Genomic DNA, 12823 nt, shown 5'->3' on the forward strand with positions numbered 1-12823 from the left:
CAATCAATTTTCTCCCTCTTTATTAGATTTTTAGTCATCTGCTGCTGGTTTCTAAAAACTTCCCAATCCTCTGGCCTACCACTCATTTTCACCGTTTTGTACGCCTTTGTTTTTGATTTGATACTCTCCTTAACTTCCTTTGTATCCACGGGTGGTTCATCGTTCTCATCGAGTCCTTCCTTCTGACTGGAATAAATGTTTGCTCAGTGTTATGAAATATCTTCTTAAAAGTCTGCCACTGCTCATCTACTGACTTCCCCTGTAGTCTATTTTTCCAGCCACTTCAAACAACTCTTTCTTCATACCTCTGTAATTGCCCTTGTTTAAGTTGAAGATACTGGTTTGAGACCCGAGTTGCTCACCCTCAAACTGAATTTGAAATTCTACCATGTTATGATCGCTTCCCCCTAGAGAATCCTTAACTTCTTAATCTCTTATTAATCCTACCTCATTACACATTACCAAATCTAAAATAGCCTGTTCCCAGGTAGGTTCTGCAACGTATTGCTCTAAGTAACAATCCCTGAGGCACTCTACAAATTCGTCTTCCATGTTACCCTTGCCAATTTGATTTGTCCAGTCTATATGCAGATTAAAATCACCCATGATAATTGCAGTGCCCTTCTTACACGCCTCCATTATTTCCTGATTAATACTTTGTCCGACAGAGAGGCTGCTCTTTGGGGGCCGATAGACCACTCCCACCCGTGATTTCTTTCCCTTGCTATTCCTTATTTCCACCCAAACTGATTCTACATCATGATCTTCTTCTTTGGCCTCGAGAGACAATGGGTAAGCGCCTGGAGGTGGTCAGTGGTTTGTGGAGCAGCACCTGGAGTGGCTATAAAGGCCAATTCCAGAGTGACAGACTCTTCTACAGGTGCTGCAGAAAAATTTGTTTGTCGGGGCTGTTACACAGTTGGCTCTCCCCTTGCGCTTCTGTCTTTTTTCCTGCCAACTGCTAAGTCTTTTCAACTCGCCACACTTTAGCCTCGCCTTTATGGCTAACCGCCAGCTCTGGCGATCACTGGCAACTGACTCCCACGACTTGTGATCAATGTCACAGGACTTTATGTCGCGTTTGCAGACGTCTTTAAAGCGGAGACATGGACGGCCGGTGGGTCTGATACCAGTGGCGAGCTTGCTGTACAATGTGTCTTTGGGGATCCTGCCATCTTCCATGCGGCTCACATGGCCAAGCCATCTCAAGCGCCGCTGACTTAGTACTGTGTATAAGCTGGGGATGTTGGCTGTCTCGAGGACTTCTGTGTTGGAGATACGGTCCTGCCACCTGATGCCAAGTATTCTCCGGAGGCAGCGAAGATGGAATGAATTGAGACGTCGCTCTTGGCTGACATACGTTGTCCAGGCCTCGCTGCCATAGAGCAAGGTACTGAGGACACAGGCTTGATACACTCGGACTTTTGTGTTCCGTGTCAGTGCGCCATTTTCCCACACTCTCTTGGCCAGTCTGGACATAGCAGTGGAAGCCTTTCCCATGCGCTTGTTGATTTCTGCATCAAGAGACAGGTTACTGGTGATAGTTGAGCCTAGGTAGGTGAACTCTTGAACCACTTCCAGAGCATGGTTGCTAATATTGATGGATGGAGCATTTCTGACGTCCTGCCCCATGATGTTCGTTTTCTTGAGGCTGATGGTTAGGCCAAATTCATTGCAGGCAGCCACAAACCTGTCGATGAGACTCTGCAGGCACTCTTCTGTGTGAGATGTTAAAGCAGCATCGTCAGCAAAGAGGAGTTCCCTAATGAGGACTTTCCATACTTTGGACTTCGCTCTTAGACGGGCAAGGTTGAACAACCTGCTCCTTGATCTTGTGTGGAGGAAAATTCCTTCTTCAGAGGACTTGAACGCATGTGAAAGCAGCAGGGAGAAGAAAATCCCAAAAAGTGAGGGTGCGAGAACACAGCCCTGTTTCACGCCACTCAGGATAGGAAAGGGGTCTGATGAGGAGCCACCATGTTGAATTGTGCCTTTCATATTGTCATGGAATGAGGTGATGATACTTTGTAGCTTTGGTGGACATCCGATCTTTTCTAGTAGTCTGAAGAGACCACGTCTGCTGACGAGGTCAAAGGCTTTGGTGAGATCAATGAAAGCAACGTAGAGGGGCATCTGTTGTTCGCAGCATTTCTCCTGTATCTGACGAAGGGAAAACAGCATGTCAATGGTCGATCTCTCTGCTCGAAAGCCACACTGTGCCTCAGGGTAGAAGCGCTCAGCCAGCTTCTGGAGCCTGTTCAGAGCGACTCGAGCAAAGACTTTCCCCACTATGCTGAGCAGGGAGATTCCACGGTAGTTGTTGCAGTCACCGCAGTCACCTTTGTTTTTATAGATGGTGATGATATTGGCATCGTGCATGTCCTGGGGTACTGCTCCCTCATCCCAGCACAGGCAAAGCCGTTCATGGAGTGCTGAAAGTATAGCAGGCTTGGCACTCTTGATTATTTCAGGGGTAATGCCGTCCTTCCCAGGGGCTTTTCCGCTGGCTAGAGAATCAATGGCATCACTGAGTTCCGATTTTGTTGGCTGTACGTCCAGCTCATCCATGACTGGTAGAGGCTGGGCTGCATTGAGGGCGGTCTCAGTGACAACATTCTCCCTGGAGTACAGTTCTAGGTGGTGCTCAACCCAGCAGTCCATTTTCTTCCGTTGGTCAGTGATTGTGTCCCCTGATTTAGATTTGAGGGGGGCGATCTTCTTGATGGTTGGCCCAAAAGCTCTCTTAATGCCATCATACATTCCTCTAATGTTCCCGGTGTCTGAAGCCAGCTGAATATGACTGCATCGGTGTTGCCAGTAGTCATTTGCGCAGCGCCTGGCTGTTCTTTGTGCAGTGCTACTGGCTGCTTTAAGTGCTACGGATGTTAACTCGCTGGGGGCTTTCTTGTAGTTCAGCAGTGCAATGCGCTTAGCGGCTATGACAGGTTCCAGCTCCTCAAAATGAGATTGCAACCAGTCTGCATTCTGCTTCACACGTTTGCCGTAGGTGGTCAAAGCTGACTCATAGATGGCGTCTCTGATGTGGGCCCACTTGGTCTCAGCATCCCCTGTGGGAGTGTTTTGAAGGGCTGTTACAAGTGAGTTTAGAAATTTTTGTAACAGCTGTGGATGAGAAATTCTGCTCGAGTTGATGAGCAGGCGGCCCTTCTGCTTGGAGTGATGTAGCTTCTTTGGTTTGAGTCTAACCTTGCTGCACACCAGGGAGTGGTCGGTGTCACAGTCTGCACTGTGGAAGCTGCGTGTGATTTGAATTCTGTTTAAGGCGGCTCGCCTTGTGACGATGAGGTCCAGCTGGTGCCAACGACGTGATCTTGGGTGTCTCCATGAAACCTGGTGACAGGCTTTAGTGTGAAAGAACGAGTTGGTGATGCAGAGGTTATGATAGGTACACAACTCAAGCAGTCTCTGCCCATTCTCATTCATCCTTCCAACGCCATAGCGCCCAAGGCAGGAGGGCCATGAGTCATGGTCGGCCCCAACCCTGGCATTAAAGTCCCCCAGCAGGAACAGGTGTTCGGTGTTGGGGATGCTGCTAATGATGTTATGGAGTTCCTCGTAGAACTGATCTTTAACTTCATGTGCGGAGCAGAGTGTTGGAGCATAGATGCTGAGTAGGTGTACTGGACCAGAGGTGGTGAGCAGTCGGATGGACAGTATGCATTCCGAGCCATTTGAGGGAGGCTCTATCATGCTGAGCAAGGAGTTTCTGATGGCGAAGCCCACTCCATGCTGTCTTGGTTCTTCAGGATCCCTACCCTGCCAGAAGAAGGTATAGTCTTGCTCTGCTAGAGATCCACTCGCGGGGAGGCGTGTCTCCTGAAGTGCTGCAATGTCTACATTGAATCTACTGAGCTCGTTGTTAATGATGGCGGTCGTCCGAGAATCGTTGATTTGTGTAAGGTCTTCCGACAGGCCAGGACACATAGTTCTGACGTTCCAGCTTGCAAAGCGAAGGGCTGGTACCTTCTTTCCTTTTTTCATGTTGTTTGGTGTGGTGTATCAGTCCACCTTTCGGGCAATGACCCTGAGCTCCAAGCACCCATTGAAGCAGGTGGACTGTGGCGGGACAGAACCTTATTGACCGGGGGCTGCCCGGTTTGAGGCGGGCGGTAGCTGTCCAGTGAGGTGCGATGACCTCTTCCACCAACAAAGGCAACCCGTGGCGCCCAGTTTCTACACCAATTGAGCTGTACTTATAACTTGTAACTGCTGCCTTCCGTGTTGTTTCGGTCGCTGTGAGGCGACTATGGAGTGACCTCTCCATGGCGCATGCCTGGGTGAATGTATGGAGGTTGTGAATTGCCCAAGCGTCAAAACCCTCCTCTCGGCCTTTCTGGTGGGGTCGAAAGGAGTGCAGAGCATGACATTTGGCACCGGTATGGCTGCAGGAACTGCCGGAAACATGCCAAAGGTGACACATGACCGCCTACGGGGATCCGCTCCGGATTTTCTGTTAGGGTTTAGTCCCTTAGACCAAGGCTAAGGGAGTAAACCCTAAGAGAAAATCCGGAGTGGAAGCCCGTAGGCGATCATGTGTCACCTTTGGCATGTTTCCGGCAGTTCTTGCAGACATCATGATCTATTACACCTATATCATTACTCACAACTGAAAAAGCTCTCCCACCTCCTTTTCCTTTCTGCCTATTCTTCCGGAACGTCAAATATCCTTGAACATTGAGATTCCAGTCCTGGTCATCCTGCAACCACGTCTCAGTGATAGCTATCAAATCATCTTCATTTATTTCTATCTGTGCCGTCAGCTCATCTATCTTGTTACAAATGCTACATGCATTCAGATGAAGAGCTTTAAGCTTTGACTTTTTACCATTTTTACCTACTCTGGTTCTGATTTCTGCTGCACTCTTATGTTTGTATTCTCTATCCTTTCCTGTCACTCTCTGATTAATGTATGCTCCTTCACTATCCTGCACCTCTGCTCTCTCGTTACTTTTCGACTTTTTAAACGTCCCTTCAATTGAACCCTCCCCCCCACTATTTAGTTTAAAGCCTTATCAACAACCCTAGTTATACGATTCGCCAGGACACTGGTCTCAGCATGGTTCAAGTGAAGCCAATCCCAATGGAACAGCTCTCTCTTTCCCCAGTACTGGTGCCAGTGTCCCATGAATTGGAACCCATTTCTCCCACACCAATCTTTCAGCCACACATTCACCTCTCTAATCTTATTTACCCGATGCCAATTTGCACATGGCTCAAGTAGTAATCTGGAGATTATTACCTTTGTGGTTCTGCTTTTTAATTTAGCCCCGAGCTGCTCATAGTCCCTCAGCAGAACCTCTTTCCTAGTCCTACCTAGGTCGTTGGTACCTACATGGACCACGACAACTAGGTCTTTTCCCTCCCACTCCAAGTTCCTCTCCAGCCCAGAAGAGATGTCCTTAACCTTGGCACCAGGTAGGCATCACAGCCTTCGGGACTCTCTATCTTTGCTGCAGAGAACAGTATCTATTCCCCTAACTATGCTACCTCCTATTACAACTACATTTCTCTTTTCTCCCCCCACTTGAATGGCGCTCTGAACCACGGTGCTGTGGTTAGTTCGCTCATCCTCCCTGCAGTCTCTGCCCTCGTCCACACTGGGAGCAAGAACCTCGTACCTATTGGATAAGGGCACTGACTGAGGCTCCTCCAAAGCTAAATTCTGGATCCCCATACCTGCCTCACTCGCAGTCACACCCTCCTGTCCCTGACCACTGGCCGAATTCAAGGTAGTTAATCTAAGGGGTGTGACTGTCTCCTGAAACACAGTGTCCAGGTAACTCTCCCCCTCCCTGATGTGTCGCAGTGTCCGCAGCTCGGACTCCAGCTCATCAACTCTGAGCCGAAGTTCCTCGAGCAGCCAACACTTGCTGTAGATGTGGTCACCGTGGATCACACCGGCGTCGACCAGCTGCCATATCCTAATGTGTATTCACAATATCCTACGACTTTCCTCTCTCTGACCCTGAATGATCTGTCCTTATCGCCTCAATGAATTTTGAGCTCAAGACCATGCTGAGATTTTCTTCCATTATCTTCACCTCTGCACCCACTTCTTTGGCCAGGAGTCCATCCTCTGCACAGCAGCCCCTTTTACCCGTCTACAGTATTATCCCTCCTCCTGGACCCCTCCCTCTGGCCTCTTACTCTATTTTGGTCTTTTCATTGAGAACTGCCAGCGTAACATTGGCAGTCTCAATTTCTTGGCTCTCCTCATTCACTCTTGTCTTCTCCTAAACTTTCTGCACTCTGTTCTCTCAGGTCCAACCCAAACCTGCTGATAAGGGTGATGCTGTTGTTGTCTGGTGAACAGACCTCTACATAGAAGAGGCTGAGCAGCAAATCTCTGACACTTCCTCCTACCTCCCCCGGACCATGACTGCACTACCGAACATCAAGCCATTATCTCCAGGTGTGTCACTGTCCTCAACTCCTCTGGAGATCTTCCCTCCATGGCTTCCAACCCCGAACAGCCCACTTCTACCTCCTTCCCAAAATCCACAAACAGATAGACCTGATAGACCCCTCGTTTCAGCCTGTTCCTGCTCCACTGAACTGATTTCTTCCTAGCTCAAATCTATTTTTTCCTAGTTCTAGTTCTGAACTCTAGTTCCGAAGAAGGGTCACTGACCCGAAATGTTAACTCTGCTTCTCTTTTCACAGATGCTGCCAGACCTGCTGAGTGGTTCCAGCATTTCTTGTTTTTCTTTCTATTTTTTTCTCCCTTGTCCAGTCTCTTCCCACCTACATCTGTGACTCTTCCAATGCCCTCTGTCATTTTAACAGTTTCCAATTTCCTGGCCATAACCATCTCCTCATCACCATGGATGTCCAATCTCTCTACAACTCCAACCTCCAACCAGACGGTCTGAGAGCTTTCTGCTTCTTCCTTGAATGGAGGCCCAACCAGTCCCCATCCACCACCATTTTCCTGCACCTGGCTGAACTTATTCTCACATTGAGCAACGATTCCTTTAATAAAAACAGAAAAGGCTGGAAATACTCAGCAGGTCTGGCAGAATCTGTGGAGAGAGAAACAGAGTTAATGTTTCAGGTCTGTGACCCTTCACCAGAACTAAGAAAAATTAGAAATTAAATAGGTTTTGATGAAGTGAAAGTGGGTGGGAGGGGGGGGAGGGAAGAACAAAAGGGAATGTCTGTGATAAGGTGGAAGGCAGGAGAGATGAAATGACAAAAGGAATCATGGTATAAAACCAAAAGGAGTGGCAACGGAACAAGTAAAAAAACAAAAGATGTGTCTACATGAGGTGTGACTGGCAGGACAGCAGCTGTCTGAACACAAAGTAAAGGGATCAAGAAAAAAAACAAGAGAAAAAAATTGAACCAGCAAAAAACATTTTAAAAAATAGGGGTAGAGATTATAATCTAAAATTATTGAACTCAATGTTGAGTCCAGAAGGCTGTAAAATGCCCACTTGAAAGATGAGGTGCTGTTCCTCGAGCTCCAGCTTTGGTTCCCCTGCTGTTCCCTCTTGTTGGAATGTACCAAGACTGTACCTGAAACATCTCGTCTTTAAAGATCAAAGAACAAAGAACAGTACAGCACAGGAACAGGCCATTTGGCCCTCCAAGCCTGCGCCGATCTTGATGCCTGCCTAAACTAAAACCTTCTGCACTTCCGGGGTCCGTATCCCTCTATTCCCTTCCTATTCATATATTTGTCAAGATGTCTCTTAAACGTCGCTATCGTACCTGCTTCCACCACCTCCCCCGGCAGCAAGTTCCAGGCACTCACCACCCTCTGTGTAAAGAACTTGCCTCGCACATCCCCTCTAAACTTTGCCCCTCGCACCTTAAACCTATGTCCTCTAGTAACTGACTCTTCCACCCTGGGAAAAAGCTTCTGACTATCCACTCTGTCCATGCCGCTCATAACTTTGTAAACCTCTATCATGTCGCCCCTCCACCTCCGTCGTTCCAGTGAAAACAATCCTAGTTTTGCCAACCTCTCCTCATAGCTAATGCCCTCCAGACCAGGCAACATCCTGGTAAACCTCCTCTGTACCCTCTCCAAAGCTTCCACGTCCTTCTGGTAGTGTGACGACCAGAATTGCACGCAATATTCTAAGTGTGGCCTAACTAAGGTTCTGTACAGCTGCAACATGACTTGCCAATTTTTATACTCTATGCACCAACCGATGAAGGCAAGCATGCCGTATGCCTTCTTGACTACCTTATCCACCTGCGTTGCCACTTTCAGTGACCTGTGGACCTGTACGCCCAGATCTCTCTGCCTGTCAATACTCCTAAGGGTTCTGCCATTTACTGTATACTTCCCACCTGCATTAGACCTTCCAAAATGCATTACCTCACATTTGTCCGGATTAAACTCCATCTGCCATTTCTCTGCCCAAGTCTCCAACCGATCTATATCCTGCTGTATCCTCTGACAATCCTCATCACTGTCCGCAACTCCACCAACCTTTGTGTCGTCCGCAAACTTACTAATCAGACCAGCTACATTTTCCTCCAAATCATTTATATATACTACAAACAGCAAAGGTCCCAGCACTGATCCCTGCGGAACACCACTAGTCACATCCCTCCATTCAGAAAAACATCCATCCACTGATACCCTCTGTCTTCTATGACCAAGCCAGTTCTGTATCCATCTTGCCAGCTCACCTCTGATCCCACGTGACTTCACCTTTTGTACCAGTCTGCCATGCGGGACCTTGTCAAAGGCTTTACTGAAGTCCATGTAGATAACATCCACTGCCCTTCCTTCATCAATCATCTTCGTCACTTCCTCAAAAAACTCAATCAAATTAGTAAGACACGACCTCCCCTCCACAAAACCATGCTGTCTCTCGCGAATAAGTTTGTTTGTTTCCAAATGGGAGTAAATCCTGTCCCAAATAATCCTCTCTAATAGTTTCCCTACCACTGCCGATAGGCTTACCGGCCTATAATTTCCTGGATTATCCTTGCCACCCTTCTTAAACAAAGGCACAACATTGGCTATTCTCCAGTCCTCTGGGACCTCACCTGTAGCCAATGAGGATGCAACGATTTCTGTCAAGGCCCCAGCAATTACTTCCCTTGCCTCCCTCAGTATTCTGGGGTAGATCCCGTCAGGCCCTGGGGACTTATCTACCTTAATGCTTTGCAAGACACCCAACACCTCCTCCTTTTTGATAATGAGATGACTGAGACTATCTACACTCCCTTCCCTAGACTCACCATCCACCAAGTCCTTCTCTTTGGTGAATACTGATGCAAAGTACTCATTTAGTACCTCGCCCATTTCCTCTGGCTCCACACATAGATTCCCATCTCTGTCCTTGAGTGGGCCAACCCTTTCCCTGGTTACCCTCTTGCTCTTTATATATGTATAAAAAGACTTGGGATTCTCCTTAATCCTGTTCGCCAATGACTTTTCATGACTCCTTTTAGCCCTCCTAACTCCTTGCTTAAGTTCCTTCCTACTGTCTTTATATTCCTCAAGTGCTTCGTCTGTTCCTAGCCTTCCAGCCCTTACAAATGCATCCTTTTTCTTTTTAACTAGGCTCACAATATCCCGTGTTATCCAAACTTCCCGAAACTTGCCAAACTTGTCTTTCTTCCTCACAGGAACATGCAGGTCCTGGATTCTAATCAGCTGACGTTTGAAAGACTCCCACATGTCAGATGTTGATTTACCCTCAAACAGCCGCCCCCAATCTAAATTCTTCAGTTCCTGCCTAATATTGTTATAATTAGCCTTCCCCCAATTTAGCACCTTCACCCGAGGACTACTCTTATCCTTATCCACAAGTACCTTAAAACGTATGGAATTATGGTCACTGCTCCCGAAATGCTCCCCCATTGAAACTTCAACCACCTGGCCGGGCTCATTCCCCAATACCAGGTCCAGAGTGGCCCCATCCCGAGTTGGACTATCTACATACTGTTTCAAGAAGCCCTCCTGGATGCTCCTCACAAATTCTGCCCCATCCAAGCCCCTAGCACTAAGTGAGACCCAGTCAATATAGGGGAAGTTAAAATCACCCACCACCACAACCCTGTTACCTTTACATCTTTCCAAACATCACCCATTGTTCTGTTACAGTTTTTCCTTTGAATCTTTGGTTCCATTATTATCCTGGCTAGATCCCCTCTCATCGCATTGAAGTTAGTCCTTTTCCAGTTTAGAAGTTCTGCTTTAGATTGTTCCTTGCTTTTCTGCATTATTGATCTAAACCTTATGATATGATGATCACTCTTAAACGAGTGCTCCCCCACAGACACTTGGTCCACACAGCCCACCTCATTTCCCAGCACTAGATCCAGCAATGCCTCCTTTCTAGTTGGGCTGAGAACAAACTGATCAAGGAAGTTCTCCTGAATACATTTACCCTTGACTCTAAAATTATCCTGATTGATATTTGGGTAATTAAAGACTTCCAATATCACCACTCTATAGTTCTTGCACATCTCTGTGATTTCCCTGCAGATATGCTCCACTATCTCTCTCTCTCACTATTTGAAGCTCTATAGAATGTCCTCATCAGCGTGATCATCCCCTTTTTGCTCCTCAAGACTAACAAAATGGATTCTGTCTTTGTCCCCTGAAGGACATCCTCCTTTTCCAACACTAAAATGTTTTGCCGAATCAGTACTGCCACCCCACCTCCCTTTATTCTTTCTCTATCTTTTCAGAACACTTTGTATCCTTGAATATTAAGCGCCCAGTCCTCTGAAGAATAAATCTCTGCTGCTTCTGGATTTTTATGGCGCCCTCCAACTTTGCCATCATCTCTCTACCCTACAACTGAGTCTGTACACCTCCTGGATCTTCCTTCCAATGAAAATATCTCCATCAGTGCGTCCTCCGATAGTCTACCCTGACATAGCATCTGGACGTCACTCACTACACCTGTCTCCAAATCTAGACAACAGCTCACTGATGCTCCCTGCTGTTTCCACCTGACCTACATCATCATTATTCCACCATGGAACCTCTGACTTTAACTCTGGACTCCTCCCTATTATCTCCATTTATTTTCTATTTCCCATTTACTATCAGGCTTTTATGTGCCCTAATTTTTATGTAACTAGACCTCAAAGCTGTGCTGAAGAAAGAAGACAGAAGGTACGTCTCAACGGGAAGAGTCTCAGTGAACCAAGCAGGAATATCCCAGTCAAGATCATTCCTGAGTGACCTACAGTCGTCTCAGATTGACCACCTGAGGGTGCAGTAGCTGGAGGGTTTGGAGGATGGAAGTGGCAATCTGGAGGTGGGAAACAGAGACCTGTAGCTGCTCCCTTCACACACCTGGAGGACAAAATCACACCTGCTCTTGTGTCGATCTGGATCCTGCCAGTCGGTGCCTTCACCATTAACAACAACATCAAGAGCTCATGGCTAAGGGAGTAAACCCAACATAATCTGGAGTGGAGTCCCATTAGGTGGTTGGTGTTTCCCTCAAGTTAGCACCTTCCGGCAACTTCTGCAACCAAATAGGCCCCAGACGCATAGGCTTTTGTCTTTCCTCTGGACACCAGCCTATGGGTTATGAGTGGGGTGCAGATGCTAGGCAAGTCTGCAGCACCTAAATCAATGCCCAGGCCAGGCAGCAAACAAAGAAAGGTAACCTTTCAGTGTGGAAGCTGGAACGTGAGGACTATGTATCCCGGAATGAACAACTGCCCACGCTCTACAGCAAGTGTGTATAAGACAGCCCTGATTGACCATGAGCTACACAAACTTGCTGTTGACATTGGCGATCTGCAAGTCCTCACCATTTTTAAGCCACATTTCCATTATTGCCACTACATCATATTCCCATACTGCTATTTGTGCTTGTAGCTCACCAACCTTATTCACCACACTTTGGGCGTTATTACACATGCATTGTAATCCTGTCTGTCCCAGGAGGAGGTGGGGGAGTGGGCGGTGGTTACTATGAGTGCCAGTCCTGTCTTGGGGAAGAGGCTGGCTTTGTGCCATTCTTGGCAGCAGTGAGGTTTATCCCAGTTCTGGTCTGGAGTCAGGTGCTGGCCCTGGTCCCAGGGGTTAGTTCCATCACTGGTCATTGTGAGGGCTTTGGCCCAGTCCTGTGGGTTAGTCCAAACTCTGGTCATTATAGTACTCATCACTAAATAAACTCACCCCGAGATACGGGCCCTGCTCCTCTTCAAACTCCTCTGATTCTGTAACCGACATGGCACTGGCTGCTCAGGCTCCCTCACCAACTTACTCTCTCCCACTCTGGCTCCAAGCTCTCTCTTTCTCTGAACACTCTCTCTCTTTCTATTGCACCTCTCACACCATCAATATTTATGTTTTATACTTTTGTGGGATGTGAGATTTGCTTCCTATCACTAATTGCCGTGTCTTTATTTATCCCACTTTCTGTCCCCCACTCGGTATCTATCCTTTCAATTTATCCCACTCTATCTCGCACACACTCACTCCCTTCTCAATCACTCTCTCCCTCTCTCTATCTCTCCCTCTCCCCCTTTCTATCACTTTATCCCTTTCTCCCTATCTCTCTCCCTTCTCTCTATCCCTCTCTCCTGATCTCTCTATCTCCCTATCTCTCTCCCTCTCTCTCTGCCTCGACAGTGCCTGTTGCTCTGTGTACTGGAACCATGGCAACGCTCTAACCACACCCCCATTCCTGGCACGCTATCACATGACTTTACTCCAAACAGACCCCTGCGTCATTCAAACAGGCGCAACGCGGGGCGGTACCAATTGGGGCGGGGCCAGGCCAGAAGCAGCAGTGCCGGGAGGGGGCGGGACCAGAGCCGCCTGAGGGGAGGGGCGGAGCCAGGCCAGCAGGTGCAGGGCCGG

At 47.8% G+C, this 12823-nt stretch overlaps 1 protein-coding gene across 1 annotated transcript in view; it reads right to left on the bottom strand.

Annotated features, from left to right (window-relative positions):
- The window catches only part of rsph1 (radial spoke head component 1), a 187527-nt gene extending 174934 nt beyond the window's left edge, over window positions 1-12593 (bottom strand). The window contains exon 1 of the mRNA XM_068040078.1: window positions 12137-12593. Within this exon, the coding sequence (XP_067896179.1) occupies window positions 12137-12190 (54 nt within the window). The 5' untranslated portion in view covers window positions 12191-12593. The remainder of the gene's footprint in view (window positions 1-12136) is intronic.
- Between the last annotated feature and the right edge of the window lie 230 nt (window positions 12594-12823).

The sequence above is a fragment of the Heterodontus francisci genome, chromosome 10 (assembly GCF_036365525.1).
Source record: "Heterodontus francisci isolate sHetFra1 chromosome 10, sHetFra1.hap1, whole genome shotgun sequence".
NCBI classification, from domain to species: Eukaryota; Metazoa; Chordata; class Chondrichthyes; order Heterodontiformes; family Heterodontidae; genus Heterodontus; species Heterodontus francisci.